Source organism: Rhincodon typus, chromosome 13 (assembly GCF_021869965.1).
Source record: "Rhincodon typus isolate 14 chromosome 13, sRhiTyp1.1, whole genome shotgun sequence".
Taxonomy (NCBI): Eukaryota; Metazoa; Chordata; class Chondrichthyes; order Orectolobiformes; family Rhincodontidae; genus Rhincodon; species Rhincodon typus.
Window position 1 is genome coordinate 42,323,681 of NC_063344.1, and position 25,158 is coordinate 42,348,838.

The 25,158-nt window shown below is 37.8% G+C and overlaps 1 protein-coding gene across 1 annotated transcript in view; it reads left to right on the forward strand.

The window, feature by feature from the left end:
* The first annotated feature begins 12,296 nt into the window (after positions 1-12,296).
* Positions 12,297-25,158, forward strand: part of LOC109923947 (transient receptor potential cation channel subfamily V member 6-like) — a 39,573-nt gene continuing 26,711 nt past the window's right edge. Inside the window, exons 1-5 of the mRNA XM_020523975.2 lie at positions 12,297-12,359; positions 13,155-13,249; positions 17,197-17,319; positions 18,460-18,600; positions 23,086-23,184. Coding sequence (XP_020379564.1) covers positions 12,325-12,359; positions 13,155-13,249; positions 17,197-17,319; positions 18,460-18,600; positions 23,086-23,184 — 493 coding nt within the window. The 5' untranslated portion in view covers positions 12,297-12,324. The remainder of the gene's footprint in view (positions 12,360-13,154; positions 13,250-17,196; positions 17,320-18,459; positions 18,601-23,085; positions 23,185-25,158) is intronic.

Sequence of the window (25,158 nt, forward strand, 5' to 3'; positions counted from 1 at the left end):
GGCAACAGCACAAGGATTCATTGCAATTTGAAACTGACAGACTGGAAAGCCTGTAAATTTGTAAATTGCACAAATGTTATTCTGAAAGGCTGAATGGCTCTTGTTATCAGGACTTGCTCCCAGTGTGTTTCCACTGCTCAACAAGAGTTTTTCAACATGTTGGAAATTACCTTATGCAGTATTTTGCTCACCATGACCTGTGGCTCCTTGTTTTCAACCTTTGTTGCAGCATGGGAGAAGCTTATACAGCTCTACTCATGACTTCTGAAGATCAGCAACACTCACTGCAGCAAGAGCAAAAGCAAAAAGTGCCAGCAGACCTGCCCTGGCCACATATGACTGCACAGGACAGAAGGAATGGAAACAGAACTCTATCTCAAAGAAAACCCTCAGCATAGTGCTTCTAGGTGAAGGATCAACATTCTGAACATAACTGAGCAACAGCACCTCATGAGGCTCAGTGTTTCATATCAGACCATGTTGACCTTTGCTTCTCCTGGAACAAGGCCTTCTTCATAGATCATATAATCCCTACAGTGTAGGGAAAGGCCTTTCGGCTCAACAAGTCTGCACTGACCTTCAGAGTATCCCGTCCAGACCCATCTCACATAACCCACCTAATCTACACATCCCTGAACACTATGGGCAATTTAGCATGGCCAATCCACCTAGCCTACACATTTTTGGACTGTAGGGGGAAACCGGAGCACCTGGAGGAAACCCACAAGGAAGTGTGGAGAATGTGCAAATTCCATATAGACAGTCACCTGAGGGTGGAATCGAACTCAGGTCCCTGGCACTGTGAGGCAGCAGTGCTAACCACTGAGCCACCACTCCTCCTTGTGGACCACATGGGTTGATGTATTTTTTTCTCCTAATTTTCACTGCAAAACCACACAACAAATCTTACTTTTTACTCTTGTCATGTCCGTTGTTGATCAAATAAACAGGAAGAAAGAACAGCATATCTACATGAGAAGGCAACTACTCACAGGAGACAATATTCCTGAATCATGGTTTTGTTTTGAAGTTTCTTTGCTTTGGCAGGCAACTGGCAGTGAAATGCATGGTTCAGTCACATTTGACCACTGTGAAGATTGCGTTTTAGGTAAGCTACCAGAGCTTATATTCACACCTGAAGAACTTGAAATACAATAGCAGTCTGGTAAAGGCTTATAGTTGATAATTACTTTCTACACATTTGATTCTACTTACGTACCTGACAAAATTCGGAATTATTTAATTCACCTTGCAAAGAACTGTATTCCAAAGATAATCAGACTATAATAGGTGTGATTTTAACTCTGTGTAAATGGATGGGTTTTGAATGATGAAACTTTAAGCTGTCTCACCCATTCAGGTCAATGTTGAGAGAACTCATGGCACTATAATCTTGACGAAAGTATCCAAAGGGTCTTGAATTGTGAAATGCTGTATTTTGTAAACCCATACAACAAAAGGTCCACAATTTAGCATGAACTGAACTAAATCTAACTTCCTGGATTTCACAGATCGCCTGTGTTCAGGACTGTGCAACTCTGCACCATAAGACCCAATTGAAGTGATGCTGTTTTGTAATTCAAGCACGAATGATCTATGTTAAAATTGCTCACTATTTCTGAATCATCCTGGAATACAAAAGAAATATTGTGTCTGCTTTGCTCAATTATCATGCATCTTCTTCAACTTCTTTCCCAGCCTCTCCATCCCCATCTCTAGTTTATGTGAAGAGCTCATGGATTTCATTGTCATTCAACTGGTCCTGCTGTATCCCACCCATTTCCCTTGTTCGCTAAGCTAAACTTTCCCTGAGGATGCTCCCTGCCAAAGCTCTTTTTAAAATTACTCTTACCTCATCTGTTCTCAGCTTATGTTGTCCAGAAGACTCATTCTATGCTCTCTCATTTTAATTCCCTGTCAACTCCCATCCTAGTATGCATGGTAACTGACATTGTATGCATCTCATTTTTTACTGGCACTATTATTTTCAGATTTCTGCCATTATTTCCCTCCGGAAGTAAAACCATGCTCGATGCCTCTCTGTCTGGTTGCGAAGTACTACCCCATTTTCAACCTCCTTTTTTTTCCGCCAAACTTCATCGACATGTTGGTCTCCAAATATCATGCCAAAAACAGGTTTCTACAGCACTGAAATAAGCCCTAAGTAGAGCCATAAGTAACACCATATTTTAGTCTAGTCATGATGATACACTACACTTTTTTTCTTTCTTGTCCGCCTTGATCTCTCTCCATCCTGCTCTACTGCTTTTCTTTTTAACCTATATTAACCCCTCCATTGTCTCTGCTCTCTATTCCTGGGGAGACTCAAATTCCTCCAATTGAAAAGACTGGTTGTCTTTGATTGAACACTCCCTCCACAAATCTCATTCCATCACCACTGATTCCACTCCCTGGTCACTGGCTTAGGCTGAAACAAGATGATATCAAAAAATAGCTATCATACGACCGTACATCATTGAGAACAAAATTAATGCAGTAATGGGAAAATTGTAGGTTTGGTCAATGTACATAATCTAAAATGATATTCCTGACACCCCGACGGCAGTGGTTTGTGCACTGTAGGATTTTTTTAGAAGATTTTTTTTAAGATAAGGTTACAATTAATCCCCAATTCTGCTCTTAAGGCAGCCTTAGTAACCGGATACATGAGCAGATGTAATTGAGCCATGAAGTAGACATGTTTCTTTAATGAGAAACAAGTTCACATTTGTGTAACATAATACTATTATATACATATCTTACAAGCTGTATACAAGTTGGTATTTCTACAAAGTTACAACTTACAATTATTTCAACTAACAAATTAAGCACAATGTTAATTTTTACTTTTGACAGCTTTATATAAAAGATATTTTTGTCTAACCCAATGTGGTCTGGCTGCAGGTTGTCTGTTAAACAGACTATTTTATAGGTCTTACCTTTCTGACATGTTGTGTCTACCTTATAGTCTGCTTGTTGGCAGCATGAGCTTCAGTACCTTGAGTAAAGTCTTTAAATTGATCTGAATCCATGAGAAAGACAAAGGACTCAAGAACTGGCCAAACTGGTCCGTTACCTGGTAACATCCCAAAGCTAAAATGACAGACACGTGAGATAAGGATCAGGATGCGCGTTAGGTTGCATGTCAGATGAAGGTGGGATTAAAAAAAACTGCTAATGAAGAAAACCAACATTTATAACAATAGACAGCAAAGGAGAGCATCAGTTTAAATGTATGCAAGCTTTCAGTGTTGTGAAAAAACTCACGTGTATGATATTCAAGATAAATAAGTGTTCCTATAGTTCAATTAATGGATATCGATGCCAAGTCTGAAGGATTTCTGTTCCCCAGAATGATAAATTCACATTCAGAGTAGGGTGGCATAGGTGATTGTGTATCGTGCAAGAACGATTATAATTCCGAGCAACTAAAGTAGAAAATGCCTTTTAAAAGTTTCTGTTACAGACAAATCAACATATTATATATTGATTGTGATTGTATTCAATTAAAAATATCAATTTTCTTAAGTTTTCCAAATGTAATTTCAATAAATTTTAAGCTATAACATTGATGAATCAAATTTGCAGTTTAAACTTTCAGTTCAATTTTGGGACAATTTACAAATGTTGTTCCATCGTTTTGTTTCGCTGGTGGGATATAGACTTTATTGACAAGGCTAACATTTATTGCCTACCTGTAATGGCCCTGCAGAAGGCAATAGTGGACTGCCTTCTTGAACTGTTGCAGCCTATTTTGTTCACATCAAGTGTGTAATTGGGGATTATCAGAATTTTGACCCAGTGAAGAGGGAGGAATGGCCATATGGTTCCAGATCAGAATGAGATGTGACTGGGGGCTGAACTTGGTAATGGTTGAATGCCCATGTGCCTGCTGACTTTGTTGTTCTAGGTGGCAGGAGTCACAGGTCTGAAAGATGCCATTGAAGAAGGTTTGGCAAGCTACTGCAGTGCATCTGCAGATGGTGACTTTCTTGCCACTGTCAGTTGGTGGTGGAGGGAAACTGTTGACCAATCAAAATGGCTGCTTTGTCTTGGATGCTTGAGAATTGTTGGAGCTGTATCATTTAAGCAGGTAAACGGTATTCCATCACACTCCTGTCCCTTGTAAATGGTGTATAGGCTATAGGGAGTCAGGAGGTGAATTTCTCACCACAAAATATGGACAGGCTCCTGTAGACAGTACAGTATTTATGTGAGATAACAAGGTGTAGAGCTGGATGAACACAGCAGGCCAAGCAGCATCATAGGAGCAGGAAGGCTGACGTTTCGGGCCTAGACACCTTGTTATCTCAGATTCTCCAGCATTTGCAGTTCCTACTATCTCTGATACAGTATTTGTGTGACTAGTCCAGCTATGTACGATCTCTGGTCAATGTAACTGACCATTAAAAGTAAATTTGGTGCATGGATGAGAATACCAGCTAGATTGGAATTCAAGCAGGCGTCAGCAACCTGGGAAAATATGGAGAGGATGTCAGGTGCAGAGGTAGGAGGACTAGAAAGCTTGCTTCTCTGGGATTTGTGACCGTGTTTTAAGATTAAAAGTAAAAATGATCACATAAAACATCCTCCAGCCTTCATCCTCCATCACCCTCCTCAACACCTCACATTCTCCATGCCCATCCATTTCAATATCTGCCACCCAATGCCTTTTAACTCCCCTCATTTCTGCCAATCTATTCCCAGTACCCACCCATCATCTTCCTCAGAGTCTCCATGCAAAGCTATGCCTGTGCACTCAACCCCATGGTTGTGATCAACCTCCATGCCAACTAAAGCCATGTACATGACCTATATATCCCACATCCTCTATGCTCCTTTACTCTCTTCCAACCCTTTATAGCCCCATGAAAACTTAGTGCCAACTCATGCTAAACCATGTCAGACACTCATCTCCCTTCACACTTTCACATATAATGCCATCTCTCCTAGTATTCATCATGACTAGCCCTCAGGACCCTTGCTGTTGAGAAAAGATATTCTATTGAGTAAATTAAGTCTCCTACTTATTTCACTGCCTCGTCTTATTCCAGTATGTGCCAAACCCTGTGTAAGTGCTGCACCCCAGGATTCCTCTGACACTACTCATGTTGACCCTCTCTGTGAATGCCTTGCCATCAAGCAAAAACTACTGTGAGGAGTTACATAATTTCTTGGGCCAAACACCACTACCAATATGGAGGTGGTCTGGGTGCTTCCTTAAATGTTAACTCATCTAACATATTCCACAAATGCTGAGTTCTTGTTGAGACAGATGCCATTAAGTTTATTAAACTAACTACTTACAGTGAAATGATACCTCAGACTTACAGATAGTCAGGATTCTGTACTTACTGACTATTACATGACATAAATAACTAACTGATTAAACATGCTACACTGACTCCATTGCCCTGATCAGGGAATGACCGAAAGCAAGGATCCTTGTACTGGAGCATCATATATCTCTATCCATTTAAACCCTAATGAGAAAAATGGAGTTTTCTTCCCTTGATGTTGAGAATCAGATTTGTTCTATTCTCACTGCATTTTCCAAAATTTATCACCATCACCCATGCTGTTCAAAAGTTGTGAAAATTTCACTTGTAGTATCTTTTCATGATCCCATGTGTTCAGACCTTAATGTTTTGTCCTAGTTGAAGTTGGAATGACTGTCTGTACACTCATCGATCATGATCTTGTACCACTTTCTCCTTTCTTTCAACATAGCAGCACGCACATACTGTTGGTGTTGTGGAGGGGAAGAACAGGGTGGATCAGTCTCATTACTGAAGAGGGTAAACCACAGCCTTGAGGGGTGCCCATAGATTGACTATAGCTATCTGAAATTCTTGGCAAGTCGCTTTATGTTTGATTATCTTGGATTTTAATATATGAACAGTGCACTTTGCGAGACTGTTCAATTGAGGTTAGTTTAAATGCTCCTCAAACAAAAGGTCTATTGACTCAATTAATGAGCATCTAGTTTCAGGCACTTCTTAATAAAGACCAACTGCTCTTTCTTTGGAGATTTTGTTGAAACTGTGGTTAGGTACAAATTTTAGTTAACCGCCACCCATAAACAACAAACAAAGTTAGATTTTCTTTCCCAACAAACTGACCCTCCGAAAAATATCCAAACCAGACCCGCCTCCTACTCTGTCCCTGTAATCCTGTATTTCCAATGGCTAACACGCCTAGCCTGCATATCTCTGCAATTTAGCATGGAAAACCCACCTAACCTGCACATCTTTGGAGTGTGGGAGTAAACCAGAGCACCCAGAGAAAACCCACACAGACAATGGAGAAAGTGCAAACTCCATACCCTTGGGTGACTGTCTGTGTGGAGTTGCCGTTCGAGTCCTTAACATTGACTTGTGACCCCAGCCAAAATGAAACCAAGATGTATCACCCATTCAGTACATTTCAACGAAGAGAGTTGCAAATGCTTCAGAAGTCATATTTGCTGGTGTGCTCTTCCTCTAGTTAGTTATTCAATAGTCCATTGCTATTTATGACAGGATGTGGCAGGATTGTATAGTTGTGATCTGATCTATTATTGTGTGATCACTTAAACTTGCTATAAAAAGCCAGTTCCAATGTTTAGCATTCATATAGTCCTGTGTTGTACATTCACTGAGTTTCATTGCAGTTTTTGACATGTCTGTTGATGTTCCTGGCAGCCCCCAACTCTCCTCATTGAAGTAGGGGTAGCCCCATGACTTGATGTTAACACCAGCTTGAGGGAAACACTATTCCATGAGGCTACAGATTGGGTTCAAATACAGGGCTAAATTGAGTTCAGTGGCTGCTGTTGATGGCCTACAGCTTTTCGTGGATGAAAGATTTGAGCTACCAAATCTGTGGTATGGAGACAGCATCAGACAACAGAGGTTCTCATCCGGTTTACCATAACACATGCGCAGGACCAAACATTCTTCATGAGAAGAAACTGCGTAAGCATGGTAAAGAGGAGCTCAATTCAAATGACTGTTGAACTCACTTGCCTAGACATGTTTCCATGTTAGCATGGACTTAAAGTGAATATTTTTTGGAATTTTTTTAGTTATTCCCCTCATCTAAGTCTTAGATTCTAAGCTGAATATATTTCTTGATGAAAGATGCATTTCCTCTGCCAGTTCAGTTGATGAAACATCTGTACCCAAAGAATAAAAAGCAAGAACTGCCCAGAGACTCTCAGATGATAGTTACCTGGCCTTCAGATCTTCTTGAACAGGAGATGTTGCTTGCCCTTTTTCTGAACGTCACATCTGCAGAGAGATGTTGGCAAACACTTAGATGGTACCAAGTAAGTTAAGACACCCCATTAAAGATGAAACATCTAGCTCTGTAAACAAACACATTCAGTATTTCAAGAGCTTGAGAGAACAAAACAAAGTAGAACCAATATCTGATGGAGTGTGCATAGGTATCAAATAAAGCTCAAGAGGCTAGTTACTTGATGGCTGAGTTTCTGGCAAAATCAAAGAAGCCTCATACTGTTGCCGAAACTTTAATGTGTTTACATGTAAAAAAAATCGGAGGTGTGACGGCGGGAGCTGAAGGTGCAAAGTCAGCAACAAAATTCCACTCTCTGATAATACAGTTAAATAGCAAATGGCGGCATGATATGAGAAAACCCTGAGAACTAATATCAAGGAAGTGTTGCAAGTGAAGTTGGCTACTAGTGAGAAGTTACCTTTGCTGATTGACGAGTCCACAAATATAAGGGCAGTGTTCGGTTGGTTGATGGGATAGTGTATTTTTGCCAGTGGATTTGAAACAATAATGCTTTTGATCTTGCTTTAGCATATTGTGTGCACTGTGTCACAAACCTCTTTAGCAAGGCTGTAGCCATAGTAAATGCAAGTAAATGTGTCATTTATGAGCAATCAATTCAACTGAAAAAAGTGGGTGTGTCATGGATTTTTTTGTCTCATTGAAATGTGCCTTGATACTGAAAAGGTTGGGAAACGCTGCTATAAAACAGTGACTTCATTTGAAGACAAGACTCCATCTCTGCAAAGATTTTACTGTGATCATCCCTACCATCAAATCACATCCAGAGGTATCTATGTCAAATTATTTGGTGAAGATGAGGTCAACCAGATCTTTCCCTCCTTTGACTCTCTCATCACAGCAGGTCCAGTCCAGCAGATATGTCTTTCATGATTCAGTCAATAATGGGACTACCAAATCAGTCTTGATAATGGACATTGATTTCCTCCATCCAGTCTACATTTTGTGTCTTTGTTAACCTCAATGCTTCTTCCAAGTCGTGTTCAACAGAGAAGACTCCTTATTCATCAGCTGAGAGAGGGCAGTAGGTGGTAATCAGCAGAAGGTTTTTCTTGCCAATGTTTGACCTGATGGTTGATCATCAATCTTGATAATTCCCAGGGTCATTCCCTCACTAGTGTGTAGAAATATTACCGTGCTAACATTTTTGAGGATTTGTTCTGCTGACAAGACATACCCAGGGATGGTATAGGAAGAGTTTGGAATTACTCTGTGAGTGGGACTATGTCAGGCTGTTGCTTGACCAGATCACCCAGAACTTACAGAATTATTGAAATGTACTTTTCAGGGTTATCTGAGCTGGGTGTGCCTTTGTCAGGTGTGGTCCTAGGTCAGTGCTGGAAGCGCCATCCAATTCCATTCCTTTCCAGTTTAATTCTAATGGCTTGATAGAGTTGAATGGCCTACTTGACTTGATTTCAGAGGAGAGTTGAAAACTAATAGGCCAAATTTAATAAGGATGATTCTTCCTTATTCTTGACTAGAAGCTCAATATCTTTAGTCATCCATTGTTCCCTATTGCTACCAGTGTTACCCTTCACACTAACAGGAACATAATGTCTCTGAACTCTTATTATCACACTTTTGAAAGCCTCCCAATTTTCAGTCATCCCTTTACCTGCAAACAGTCTAGTCCAATCAACTTTTGAAAGTTCTTGTCTCATACCATTAAAATTTGTCTTACTTCAATTAAGAACTTTAAATTTTATGGAAGGCTTATCCTTTTCCATAACTATTTTAAAACTAATATAATTATGATCACCAGTCCCAAAGTGTCCCCTCTACTAACACTTCAGTTACTTGACCTGCCTTATTTTCCAAGAGAAGGTCAAGTTTTACTCCTTCTCTGGTAGGTACATTTACATATTGATAAAGAAAATTTCTTGAACACATTTAACAAATTCCTCACTATCCAAACCTTTAACATTATGGCAGTCCCAGTCAATGTCTGGAAAATTAAAATCCTCTATTATTACAACCCTATTATTCAAACATATATCTGAGATCTCTCTACATATTTGCTCTTCAATTTTCCTCTAACTATTGGGGGACTTATAGCACAATCCCATCAGGGTAATAATCCCTTTCTTATTTCTAATTTCTACCCATATAGCTTCACTGGATGATCCCTCAGAAATATCCTCTCTAAGTACAGTAGTAATGTTTTCCTTAATCAAAAATGCCACTCTACCTCCTCTCTTGCCTCCCTTTCTGTTCTTCCTAACAGATCTAAAATCTGTAACATTGAGCTGCCAGTCCTGTCCTTCCCTCAGCCATGTTTCTGTAATAGCTATGACATCCCAGTCCCATGTTCCCATAATGCCTTGAGTTCATCAGCAATACCTTTAAGAACCTTGCATTGAAATAAATGAAGTTTAATTCTTCAGAGTTACCTCATTCTCTGACTTGCCCTTGCATGCCTTTTCTGCTCTTTTCTGATTCAGAATCATTCTCATCTGTCTTTCTATTTTACAAACAGTGTGTTGTTCATAATCAATGCAAATTGGAGCAAAATATTTTCCCATGCCTAAAGGGAAACAGAAAATTGGTAGTTCTGTTTCTCCAAGTGTGTTTTAGTCAAAGCATCTCTAGGAACACAAGTATCCATTTCTTGGATTAATTTTAATAAACATTCTAATATTTTCAAATGTTCTTCAGTTAGAATTCAATAAACCAGATGCTGTACATCAGAAATTGTAGAATCATTGAATAGTTACAGCACAGAAGGAGGCAATATGGCATATAGCATCCATGCTAGCTCTCCTAGCACACTCCTCTGCATTTTCCTACAACACCTCTTTTTTTTCTGTGGATAATTATTCAATTTTCTTATGAAAGACACAATTCAATCTGCCTTCACACATTCAAGCAATGCATTCCAAGTCCAAACAAATCACTGCATAATAATATTTTTTGTCACATTGTTACTGTTCCTTTAGTTAATCATCTTAGTTGGTGTCCTCTGCTTCTTGATCTTCAACCAGCAGGAAAAGCCTCTCTCTATCTATTCTGTTAAATGTCTCTATTGAAACTCCTCCTAATCTTTTCTTCTCCAGTGAGAAAATCCTGAGCTTTTCCTGTCAATCCATATAATGGAAATTTCTGGAATATGAACATTTTCAGTACTCTCTTCAACATCTTCATTTGTCCAATGTTTTGCTCAGAAATGGGCACAATGTACCAATTGAATTCAAACTAGTGTTTCATGAAGATTTATCATACCTTCCTTGCTTTTGTACTCTATGTCTCTATTTGGCAGTTAAACCCATTTAATACCAACATAATTTTACCAACTAATGCATATTTTAAAAAGAAATCTAGCTGAATAAAAATTATCAATGGTAAAGAGTTTTCTCAATTATTTCTATCCTTTCATGTGACATGAGCATCATTGGCAAGATTATTATTTGCTTCCCATCTCTAATTGCCCTTCAGAAGATGGTGCCAAGTCATCTTTTTGAATTGTTGCAATCAAACTGCTGCAGGTCCACCCACTCCACTGTTAGTGAGTGAGCTCCTGAATCTAGACCAGTGACAATGAGGAATGGTGATATCGTTCCATGTAAGGATTTTGTACAATTTGGTTACACAACATTATGCAAATATTTTATTTAAAATCTGTTTTTAAAGAGACATAGCATTTGGTTGCTGACCTAATTTTGAAAGTCACCAAATTCTATCACATTTCCTCTGAATCATGATATGTTTTTGATGAAAATGTTCATTGGAAGTGAACTGAATAATTAGAAATCTATTCAAGCATTCCTGCTGGAGATTATTCCTTCTGTTTATTGTTAGTTACTGAAACAATAAAATTGCCTTCCAAAAAAAAAAGAAAACATGTCAAGAAGTTGACCTATGTATTTCCAAAACAATTAGCCAGATAAAGTCACTCCTTTAAGGTTGTTTCTGTAGTCAATAACACACTGCACTGAAAGATTTTATACAAGCATGATCAAGAAGAGAACCTAAGGTAAGAATATTCAATCTGCCAGTACGCACTAAGACAATCTTCTTCAAATTGATAAACATGAGCTCTTCAGAAGAAAAAAAAATTCTAAGTTTGATAGTTCTCAGGAAGTTGTTTATTAAAGCTTGCGAAATTCTTGTTAAAAGTTCTATAAACATCTTAAGATAATGTTCAAGATTTAGACATATGACCTAAAATGTGGTTCCCAAGCCAGAATATTATTTTCAAGTTAATTTGACAGTAAGTAATTTGTGGGAAGAAAACAGCAAAGTTTTGACTTATATTATAGTTCAGATATTGGCTTTTAATTGTGGCAAGGATGGAAAAATAAATAGCTTAAGTAAAATTGGAATAATTTGGAACTTTATTGTGGTTTCATTAGTCAGAAATGCGATGATGATTAAGCTCAGAATGTCAAGTTATAGCAATGGAAAACTCTATAATTTTCAGGGATTCAAACAGAGGCAGATATTGATAAACTGGTGTTCATCGCTGTAATAATATCGGATTCAAGGGAACATTTTTATATATTAAACTAATGGGCACATTTGAATTGTTATGCCACTTTATTCCGATAACAATATTTCAACCCTTAACGCATTGTTGAGTATAATACCACTCGTTAAATTTCAGTAGCTTCATGTACGTGATGTTTATAAGGATAAAGCAAATAACTCTTAGTAATCTTAATTGAATAAAATAGTAAAGGACAGTCTGTTGAAATGGCTTGTAGATGGAATTAATGCAAACTAAATCAATGGGTGATGCACAATAGTTGCATATGATTATTTTTAAATGATTTTAATTATTTTATAAATAAAATTATAGGAATGTTATATTTAGTATTATTATTAAAGAATTTTTGAGGATATCTAATTTGCAAAAATTTCACAAGCTTACAATTTCACAAATTTCACTGAAACATTAAAAAAAGTTAAAGGGAGTTTGTTTTAAAAAAGTTTGTTCTTGAAGCAATGTTTATCAAATATAATCCCCTCTCTTTTTAAAGGAATTAATCAGGAGTTAAGCTGCTAAAAGTAAATTAAAGAGTCCACATGTATATCACAGTGAACATGAATGATACGGCAAGGTAAGAAACAAAGAACACCTTAAGAACAAATATGTAACAATGTTGAGGTATAATATAATCTGCAAAAGCATTAGTTTGAATGTTGGAGAGCATATTATAGGGGAAGAGTATCTGATTCAAAGAAGTCAGGAGATTACAATGAAACATCCAGTAAATGAAACTGTATTGGTTTAGAGAATTTGAATATCCCTACTTATATTTTTGGTTATTCCATTCACATATGAAAAATTAATTTAAAATTGAATGGCTATGGGTTATTTTTTAAATAATCGGACTGGTTTTCTAAATCTGAGCTTCCATCAAGAGCCTTGTTCACCACCTGAAACAAGTCATTTTTGTTTTGCAGGAACAATTAAGTTGAATATTGGAGACCTTATTGTTTTTTGTGGTGGTGGGGGAACAAAAGAGCGGCAGTATTAACTGATACACCTGAGAAAGGAGTCAATTGTAAATCTTTAAGCAAATTTGTACTTTGAGCAAAAAAAAAGTTCTGCTTCTTGGTTCCAATTTTGATACCCTTTATATTGTTAGTTTTGGTCAATCGTTCAAGTTCCACCTGCTCCAAAGGCATGCAATAACATCTCTGAACAGGTTGATTAGAAAATATCTACACCACAGTTCCAAAATTTAAAAATCCTGGTACTTGATTCTTGAAACAACCTGCATATCAAAGAGAAAATGGATCGTTTTTATAATTACTTAAGATTATTTGACATCAAATGCATCTGAAATAGATTTGAAATTACCTTAAAGTTTTGTTCTTTGAATAAATAAGAGAAAAATGTGATTTTTCAGGCATGGAAGTGAGTTTTTTAAAGCAGCTCACATAAATGACACTGTCAGTATGAAGTCCTTATTGACAAGTAAAGATTTTGATCCTGCCATTCGAGGTATGTTTAATGTATCTTAATTAATTCTAGTCATAACTATTACTATCTGTAATTTAATTTTTCTTCCCAGTTTTAATTGTCCTGCATATCACCAGGTTGGAATGAAATTTCCTCTGCTAAAATCAATTGATAATTGAATGTTAGCTCCAGTATGAAAAGTATCCAGATTAACTTACCCTTATTTTCCATCTGCCTTCTTGACTTGTTTCTGATTTGAACCTTTCAGTCAACCCCTGGCTGAAATCATGGACATTACATCATGGAGACTGAGGCTTTCAAGCCTCCGTTAATTCGCTCTATCCATTAATCAGCTCTATTCTTCTTTAGAAGCAATTTATTAATATCTAATGTTCTACAAATACTTCTTTAATAGTAACAGCCAACACAAACACTTTAATCTGTGAAAGTCAATTTAGGATATTAATAGTCATTTATTGATAACAGCCTAGTAATATAATATTTAGAAACCAACATATCAGGCATGGTATATCAAGACTAAAATTGCAAATTGCAATTTACAAACATATTGCAATTATTCAGTGTTGATCCACCAATGCAGCTTAACAATATATTCATACCGTCAGGAGCTCTAAGTACAAATTCATGGTATACAAAACATTTCTCACGAATAAGAGATTGCAAATAATAAGTACCATAAAACCATAAGACACAAAAGCACTTGGCCCTAAAGTCTGTTCTGGCATTCAGTAAGATCACAGCTAATCCAAGATATAATTCCTAATAATAAGATCATTCATAAGCATGGCAAGAATTAGGTTATCATTTTAAGTAGCTTAATACTAAGCATTTTGAATTCCTGAAACTATGATTTCAAAGTCAAAGATTTTTAAAAATAATTCTTATTTTTAATTCTAAGCTGACCTTTTTAAAAATCCTTGTTTTCCCTTTTCTACCCATTTTCTGGAAGATACTGACTCGTATGACTTGATGAATACCAACAGCATTTTCAAGCAGCAATCAACCAAACCACCCCGTAATTGTTTTGGTTGAGACATAAAGCCTCACATTGTCATAAAATTGTCATCAGCTGCACATAAAACTACATATGTTGTTTACTGCAGAGCTCGCTACAGAAAGCAGAATCAATTGCAATCCTCCCCTTTGTTGTCCTTCAGCTACCTCAGCATGAGACTCCAGAACTATCCTCTCTGCCTCTATCACTTAATTCACCTTTGAGATGATCCTTAACACCTACCTTGATCCTCATCTGTCCTTTAAAGAGGAATTTTCTCAGCTCCTGAATGACATCTGCAAATGATGAGTCGGTTTGGAAACATATGGTGAGATTGGAAAAACAAGATTCTCAACTTCAAAGAAAAAAAATCAGATTTACCACCCAAGGTTTTAATAGTGAGCAGCAAGGGGCCTATTTATATGCACTAACATCTCAATATCACCTAACCTTTTATATGCAGTTTGCTATTTTTCCAGGCAGGGGAAATAAACTAGGTAGTGACAGTTCCTGACATGGAAATCTGAGTGAGTACCTGGTGACCCCAGCTTGCCACTTGCTCCTCTAGGCATCCACCTTGGCTGGCAGTCCCTAACATCTTAAAGGGGACCAACTGCCTGCATCCTGCATCCACAGAGGTTGGCCTCATCAAAGCATCAGGCTCACCACACCTTTGACTCACTTGTAAGGCAATTGACCACTTCAGTATTGCACTTCGAGTTCACAGACACCTTTCATTGCAATGCTTCTGCCAGGTCTCTTTGAACACAGAGACAGACAACCATCACATGCATTGGAGCAGTTTGCATCTCGGAAATCTTAGGTTACAGTTTCAGCATGCATTCACTTTGCGCATTCTTGTGTACTCCGAACACTACTACCTTGCCTTGCATTTTAATGCATTGCTGCATCATTCAGAACTTAAAGTCTCAACCACCTATCGCCTCCTCCCACCTCAAGCCACACCCCCATCTCCTACCTACTAACCTCATCCCGCCCCCTTGACCTGTCCGTCCTCCCTGGACTGACCTATCCCCTCCCTAATTCCCCACCTACACTCACCTTTACTGGCTCCATCCCCGCCTCTTTGACCTGTTTGTTTCCTGTCCACCTATCCTCTCCTCTATCCATCTTCTATCCGCCTCCCACTCTCTCCCTATTTATTTCAGAACCCCCTTCCCCTCCCCCTTTTCTTATGAAGGGTCTGGGCCTGAAACGTCAGTCTTTCTGTTCCTATGATGCTGCTTGGCCTGCTGTGTTCATCCAGCCCTGCACCTTGTTGTCTCATGGTATTTCTGTCTTGCCTTTTAGCACAGACACAAAGCCAAGTAACTTCTCGTAGTTGCCGGCAGTAATCAGTCAATGCGGTGGACATGTTGCTGTATGTAACCGTGCTATGTCAATGACACATTTACAGTGTGTGCCATCAGCCCGTGACATGTATTTCCACTAAATGGCTGTGTCTGAAAGTGCCACGAGATTAGCTCTTGGTCAAATCAAGGAAGATTGTATTCAGTCAGGGATTGTTGCCACAGTCAGTCAATGGCATCATCCATTGGTAACGAAGTGAAATAAATAACATGTAAAAAGAGAAATTAATTTCCCAGTGACTAATGGACTGAATCAAATGATTGGACTTCACATTTTAATTTCTTTATTATAGCAAACGGATTAAATTCAACGTTAATTAAACATATAGTCAACTAATACAGAAAACAATTGAAAAGATGATCACCCTGAAAATTAATAAATACAGCTGGAAACCCCACTAAATTTGTACATTGTGCCATGCTCTCAGTTCATATCTAACTTTATAGATGAAGGTCCCAAGCTCCACCCAGCTTCCAAAAAAGCCGTCTTCCTGTCAAACCAGGATGAGTCTTTCAGTGTCCTTATAAAGTTCCTTCATTAAATCCCCTAAGCATCATGGAACTGACCTCCAGCAGCAAGGAACCTTCTCATCCCTGAGTTTCATCCCCTCAAACAGGGAATCTATTCTCACCAGCAATCTCTTTCATGGATAACACAAGGACAATCTTTCCATCTATTTGGTATGACAACAACCATTTCTCTCCCTCTCTGCTCTGACTGTCTTCCTGAGTTGAGAGTTTGTATATTACAAGACCACCTGCCCCTCTTTTGAATCAAGGTGTGAAGATTGGCTTTTAAATATCTACTAATTTTTTATTGTTTTGACCTGGACCTCCGACTCTGCAGGATGAATTTCATAGGACGATGCGGTCCCCACACTCCATTCCCCGATTCAAGGGTTTTCTATTTTAAGTTGAATGAAAAGAAACAATCTAATATATACCCACTTATAAAATTTCACATTTGTCACACTACTAAACCATTAATCTCATTATAATCTCATTAATCTCGTTATAAAAAGAGTGCTTAGCAAGAATTTACGTGAAATAATTCTTAACTCAATTCTTGTGAATTTAGCCTCAAACATAGATTTTATATTTAAAATAAATTTATTGGTCACTTGTTTTGCATAAATCATAGAAAAAACAGCCCAGTTAGTGTCAGTAATGCCAAGGAGTTTACTTAAATGTATGGTGTCATGCTGCTATTGTAATTAAAACAGTGGGTTAGATTTTGTTGGAACAGCAATGGTCCTGATGATGGGCCAGAAAGACTTGGACAATCCTTCCTCAGCTGTTTAGAGGAGCCCTGACACAATCTTATGACAATCCGCTTGCTAATAAAGGACAGAGTCTTATAGGCTGCTTAGGAGTTGAAATCCTGCCTCTGGGAATGTTGGTTAGTGTGGAGACTGGCTGGCTGAATAATGATACCAATTTTCAGAATGGTAGATATAGCAATAACAAACATTTATTGTTATATGTTTATATCATATGTTTATCTGTTCAAACTACAAAATATTATTTGTAAAATAATATCACAAGTGTTTTTATATTTCATTTTGAATGTGTTCTAAACTGAAATTCAAAAATATTATTTGAAGGGAATTTAGAAGAAACAATCCTGCATACTGCCTTGTTAAATGGCAATAAGGAAATTGCGGAGTTTATTCTGGATATGATGCCATCTCTGATCAATGAACCAATGACATCTGATATGTACAGAGGTAAAAAATAATAATAGTGTTCTCATTGCTCATAGAGTCAGTTCTGACTATGTTAAAGAAACTGTGCAAATGCAATTTGTTATTTTAGAACTTTAATCTCAGACTCATTGAAAGAAGATTTTACTTGATATGTATTTACCAAAATCAACATGTTTGAAAGACAAAATAAGTGCTCATTTTGATCTATTTAACTAATTGTTATGTTTTGCAATATTAACTAACAGATGCTCAATGCATTCCTCTGAAAATAGATTTTCTTTAATTAAAAAGCATGGTCTTATATATTAATATTGACTGTTTCTGAACCTAATTTGTGGTCTAAATATATGCACCTGAGGTAAAAATGTCGGAGATGCAACCCTGAACTGTGCAAATGATTAAACATTGGCCAACATGTGGATCAAAACAAGTAATAACTAGTGGGATGAAAGTCTCCTCTGCCTCTTGCAGTGTTTGTGTGATGTGTTTGGACTGTCACAATTTCCATCCAGAACTTCATTCCAGCAGAGGTAGGGAGATGGCAGAGTCTGGGTATACCATCACCGAGTGCCCTTCCTGCCACCAGTGAGAACAGGATATTCAACTCAAAGAAGCAATTACATTCCAGCGTGCTGCTTGATGACATGGTTCACGGAAGAGTTTGCTTTCGCGATAATGTAAATTAATTTTAAATTAATTCAGTGTAACTGAATCTGTAACATAATAAGCGCATTTTGAGCACAATTTTGCAATCAAATCTGAAATTCTGCTCCTTAACCTAATGTGCAAGGCACAAGACTACCACATTGCTGACTAGCTATGCAGTGATAAAATTATTACTTAATAGTCACCAAGTCATCTTTCCTTTGTAAGATTCGAACATATTTAAGCTCAGTAATATAATCTGAACATTCTTTCCTGACTTGGATTTCATGCTGAGCAGATTGAAGAATCTTGGTCATCTGGAATTAAATAATTTCATTTCAGTTAGCCAATGTCAACACTCATTCCTCAAGCTGAAATAAACTTTCCATCAAAATGAGAAAAGAACCAGCAAACTGTATTACTTACATCTTAAGTGTGGTGCTTTTTTTTTATCCAGTTTTGAGAAAACAGCTGTCTTTAGTGCCATTTTCATTTCTTTTTCTATTCATCCTATAGGTGAGACCCCCATGCACATTGCTGTTTTGAAACAAGATGTGGAAATGGTTAAGGAACTATTGAAACGAGGTGCTGATGTGATGAATGCTCGTGCAACCGGTTCCTGCTTTGTCCCTGGAGAGGAATGTCAGTGTTACTATGGTAACGTGTCATTTATTCTCCACAGTAAAATTGGTCAAGTTTCCATTAAATTGACACATTGAGCAGGGTCTAAGCACATGTGAGCTTTATACCTACTGACTATTTGTCAGGTTTATTAATACACACAATGTGTTGCTGATATGGAAGGTGTCAGTTATGTATAAGGTAATGATTCTAAATGAGTTAATATTCATGTTACGTTGTCTGTACATGATGTCAAACACAGCATGGATGAACGCAAGGAATTCTGTCCAAATTTTGGAGAGCATAGATGTAGCTGTGCCAGTTCCTTAAGGTCCAAGTAATTATGTCCGAGTTGTATTAGTTGCTATCATGCAAGAACCCCTCTTGTTATCTAAGGACAGTGCCCCTTGTATAGACACTAATTGGTGGAGTATCCTCAACCACTAGTCATTAGATAAGCTGAAGACAAAACAAAGACAAAGAAAGATTGGTGGCAACGAACTATCTCAAATAACCCTTGCACAGTACCATATGTTGGCAGAGGTGGCATATACCAAGGTAAATGCCCAAGATACTATCTGGGAAAATACCACCTGAGTATTAGGAGCTTGCCTTATTGGGGGAGAACTGAGAGAGCAGGACATATGGTGCAAATACAGAAATATAACCATTATATTTGTAATGCATTGCTAGAAGTGCTTCTATAAAGGAATGCTGCACAGGATGTTTCTCCTATATGACATTGAAGACATCATCCAAAAAGGTGAGGTCTCACAGCAAAGAGAAGGAAGTACAGGCCATCTCAATGATGTATTTGTGAAGCAGAAATCTAGCTGCAAATGTACTGAGGTCAGAGTACCCTCATGTATCAATGAGATCGGCAAAATACATGCAACATGAATTTTTTTTTCCTCTCTCAGACATCTCACTCACCCTTTGAATGTTTCCTTATAAATTATTCACTTCACTCTATGCCTGCACTCAAACACCATAAAATGTGAAGTAGTATTTTTATATGTAAACAATACTTGAAGCATGTTGGAGCCAGAAGTGAAATTCATATTCCTTTTCTATTTCTATAGCTGTCAAATATGAAACAAAATCTCATAGCATCAGGCATCACTCATTCCTCAACAATAAGTAATGGACCTGGAGTATCTATCCTAGGGATTTATATACTGATTTTCAGAAATAAGTATCAGGGCAATCACAGGGTGTGGCTAAACAGAAGTCGGGGACAAAACCTACTCACTGGAGGGTCAGATCAATTTTGTGATTTTGACATTCTTCCAGAAGAATGGTGGATGTCACCTCTGACCAAATATAAGGGATTCACTTGGCCTACTGAAGGCATCAGTAGTATGGAGAATGTATGTATGAATGGTGGTTAAATGATATGGATATACAGCAAAGTCAAAATAGCTAGGGAATTGCCAATCAGAAAAAGGGTCTTCTGAAGAAGGGTCCCAACCTGAAACATCAGCTTTCCTGTTCCTCTGATGCTGCCTGGTCTGCTGTGTTCCTCCAGTTCCACACTGTTCATTTTGGTATAATGGTATATTTGAATATATTTTTATAATTGTTCACTCATTTTCCTCTAACCTATTTATAATTCAGAACTATTCAGAACAATTTTTGCCAAAGTGTTCAGATGACATTGGACAACTGTTACAAATAATCTCGAAAAAAATACTAAATTACTTTCTTTTTATCTAAAAACAAGCTATCATCCAGTGGTAAGGTTTGCTGAAGTAACAAAATGTTTATGGATAAGGTGGGATCCTAGTAATTGTGTTATGTCTGTAAAAAGATAAATAATACAAAGAGCCAACTAAGAGTAATGTTCAATAATATACAGGAAGTAACACAAACTACTCTGAACTAGACTACAATGTGTCATAATGTTGTATATTTTGAGAACATCCACCATTAGTTAGGTTTTGGATTTATTGTCTGGCAAGTTAAAAATATCAGAATACAAGAAATAGGAGCAGGTAAAGACCTTATGGTCCATTGAGTCTGCTCTGCAATTGAGTAGGATTAAGGCTGATCCTAGTCTTCACCTCCACTTTCCTGCTTATTCTCAGATCTTTTATTCTCTGAGAGCGCCAAAACTTGTCTACCTTTACCTTAAATGTATCCAATCATGATATATCCAAAGGTGGATTGCTGGACACTACTAGTAACAGCCTGCTAATTTGAAAATGTCCCATTTATTGCTACTGTCTGCTACCTGTCTATTAATCAGTTCGCTATCCATACTATTATATCATCTCAAAATCTATCAGACTCCTCATCTTATATATTAACATTGCAATTCCTGAAAGTGTGCACTGGTAGCCAAAGGCTGCATTTCCCCACTGCAGTCTGGCAACAGGAAGTTCTGACTTTGTTTTAGATTAAACCTGTCTCCACTAGGAACTTGACTGAGTCCTTGAGTTTCCCGGCATGTAGACATTTTCTTGCTTAATGAAAGATCATGGGGACACAAATGGAGATAGGTTCAGACACTCATTGTAACCATCACCAAGGCAGCTGATGTCCTAAGACAGTGTATGTGGGAAATGGCACAAGGAAGATGGTAGCCTGGCATCGATGAGGAAAGGGAAAGAAGGTCCAATGTTAGCATGAGGAGGCAACCTCGTCATGGAACAGAGCACTGCACTCTTCAGTGCCATCTTCTGCTTACGTACCTCCTTAATAAAGTTGACCTGTTCCAAGATCTGCTGTATCACCACACTCAAGAACATGGCAGAGGTTGGACGTAGAGCAAGGACACCAGACCCTGGGATGTCACGATCATTTTGTTTTAGTTGGTCGGCAATCCTTTCTGAACTAACAACACAGGAAAAAAATGGTGCAGGGTATCTGGGTTCTGGGTGAACATGGCAAATAATGGTATATCTTGCTGAAAAATCAGACTGTAAAATTGTGAAATTGACAATGGAGGGACTAAAAAAATTGATTGTAAATACAATGGGTAAATTCAATGAGAAAGCAAGTACAGAAAGAGAAATGAGAAAAGGGAATGAAAGATTGCACCAAAAGAGAGTCATAGAGTCATATAGCATGGAAAAAGACCCTTTGGTCCAACCAGTCCATGCCAACCATGTTCCCAAATTAAACTAGTTCCATCTGCCTGCGCATGGCCCATATCCCTCCAAACATTTCTTATTCATGTACTCTGAAAAAATCAAAGAAAGAAAAAGTCAAATGTAAAGCTTCCCATTTTTAAAATCTGCAACAATTGATACTTGAAAGAATGAGATTTCATACTTTTAGATTTTTTTGTGTCTTAGTGGTGACTAGAAGTATTTCATACATATTACATTGTTGAAAGAGTATTTAGACTGAAATAGACAAGACTTCACTTTCTGTGGTGAGTTTGGTTTTTATATAATACACAAATAAAGCAATTTCACGAAGTTCAATTAATTTCAATGGCAGGGTGATGCTTTTGCAAAGCTAAGGAAGAAGAGCACAACTTTTGGATATTCATGTTTAATATGTACATCTGACTGTTGCCTGAAATTGCTGTAGAATTTGTGCATTAGCTACAGCAAATTCTGACCAAATAAATACATGATGACAATTTATTTTAAAAATACTGATAAAACAGAAATGGTTTTCTGACCTTTCAAACAGTGGCTGGTTTATCAAGAAAATAGTACTGATTCTTAACAGCTCCAATGTCAAGGATTATTATAGAAGATAGAATTGCACTATTGTTCCCTAGCAATCACCGAAAACAATAAAGAGCTCTATTGCTGCTCATTAGGAAGAAAGTAGAGCTACAATAAAAGTAATTAATCCCTAGGGAATCAGAGCCTGACTGTGTAAATCCAAAATGGACAAAATAAGATCAGAAAGGACACAGACTACAGTTGATACAATATCCCAGTAATATATGCCCACTTAAGGAAACAGGAGATAGCCTATATTTATTATGGGAGTGTACTTCCACAGCAGTTCACTTGCTCAACAATCATAACTTTGGTATTAATTGTTTTGAGTACTCAGGGGATTTTCTTTGAAGATGTGATGGCTGAATGGCAGAATTTCTGTAGAAAATCCCTACATATTTTGGAAATTTGTATATCGGATTAAATTGGGAATTCATTATATTGTGTGTATATTGTGTAATATATTGTGTCCTTAAAATATACAAGAGATGACCAATTATATTAACTGAGCAAACTTTGGTGCTTGTTACTTTGATTCCTGATTCATATTTCTCTTTGAAATTCTGATCTGATTATGGCCTTGTCTGATGGATTTCACAGCAATAATGCACTATATGTTGCTTAAGTATAGACATGCAACATTCAAACAATGTCAAGTGGGGAATAATCCTTCCTTTCACATATTTTTAATTTTCGTACCTTAACAGTAATCTACTCAAACTGTCCTTCACACTGGTCATCAATGGTTGATTGTAAACTGATGAGCTGATATAGTTTATAGCTTTAATTCGATGTTACAGTGGATAGTCTATTTTTGACCATATTGTTTTACCCACAGGTGAATACTTATTGTCATTTGCAGCATGCATTGGCAATGAAGAGATTGTCCGAACTCTTATTAAGCACTGTGCTCCGTTAGAGGCACAGGATTCCTTAGGTAAGTGTTCTGTAATTATTTCAAGAATTGTGCCTAAATTACCTAAGGAATGTATATTTTACCGAGTCATACAGCACGGATACAGAATTTGGTCCAACATGTCCTGCTGACCACACATCCCAATCTGACCTACTCCCATTTGCCAGCATTTGGCCCATATCCCTCCAAATCCTTCCTATTCATGTACCCATCCAGATGCCTCCACCACTTCTTCTGGCAGCTTATTCCATACATGCACCACCCCTGGGTGAAAAGGTTACGCCTCAGGTGCTTTCTAATATTTTTTCCCTATCACCTTAAACCTATGCCCTCTAGTTTTGAACTCCCCTACCCTGGGAAAAAAAAACCTTTGCTATTCACCTTATACATGTCCCTCATGATTGTATAATCCTCTATAACGTCAGCCTTCAGCCTCCAATCCTCCAAGGATAAAAGCCCCAGCCTATTCCCTATAGCTCACACCCTGTTGTAATGCTTTTCTGCACCCTCTTAAGTTTAACAACATGTTTCCCATAACAGGGAGACCAGAGTTGTATGCAGTATTCTGAAAGTGGCCTAACCAATGTCCTGTTCAGTTGCAACGTGACATCCCAATTTCTATACTCAATGTTCTGACCAATGAAGGCAAGCATGCCAAATGCCTTCTTCACCACCCTGTCTACCTGTGACTCCACGTTCAAGGAGCTACACACGTGTACCCCTAGAGCCCTACAATTAACTGTACAGGTCCTGCCCTGGTTTGCCTTACCAAAAAGCAACATCTCACATTTATTTAAATCAAACCCCATCTGCCACTCCTCGGCCAATTGGCCCATCTGATCAAGGTCCCATTGTATTCTGAGATAGCCTTCTTCACTGTCTACTACTCCACCTATTTGATGTCATCTGCAAACTTACTAAACATACCTCCAAATTATTTATATAAAAGATGAAAGCAGTGAACACAGTACTGATCCATGTGGCACATTCCTAGTCACAAGAAGCATCCCTCTACCACCACCCACTGTCTCCTACCTTCGAACCAAATTTGTATCTGATTGGTTAGCCCCCCTGGATCCCATGTGATCCAACCTTATTAGCCAATCTACCATGCAGACCCTTGTCGAACATATTGCTGAAGACCATATAGCCAATGTCTATCACTCTGCCTTGTGTCACCTCTTCAAAAAACTCAATCAAGTTAGTGAAACACAATTTCTCACATACAAAGCCATGTTGACTATCCCTAATCAGTCTTTGCCTTTCCAAATGCATGTAAATCCTATCCCTCAGAATCCCCTCCAACAACTTACCCACCACTGACTTAAGGCTCACCAATTTATATTTCCCTGGCTTTTCCTTATAGCCTTTGCTTACCTTTGATTACACACATTTAGAAAAGTCCATTCCTTTCACCATTTGATGGTTTAGACTGAAGTTAGGATGAAGACTGAGGATAGGGTGTCGCTCAGCCAAGAACTGAAATTTGTAACCTGTATTGTAATTATCCTTGAAATGTTTCAACTCCAGCTTTCTGGACTCAATTTCGTCAGAGCACCTTTTGTCAGGTTCCTAATTTTAAACTTCCATTCCTCATCAATTCAGTCACAGCTTAGATCTCCATGTCTTGTCTTGCATAAAGTTCTCACTGAACTATATCATGTCCTTAACTCTTATCTTCAAATTTATCTGCAGCAGTGCTGTGCCAATAGTTCTGAAACTGTCTGCAAATGTCTTTTTGTGTATACTTGCTTCAGATCTACATTACTCCTCCTCCACTCATTAATTGGTTATTAGATATCTCAACTTTTGTTATATGCAACCACTGGAGCTTAATTAAGGAGGTACTCACTCTACAGGCAACAAGGTTAGATAAAGCTACTTCCTGCCTAAAGTAACTGATGATGTCATCATTACATCATGTGTTCAGACTCTTAAAGTGACAATCTACCATATTTACCAAACATGCAACACCTTTACTCTCTGAAACTTTGT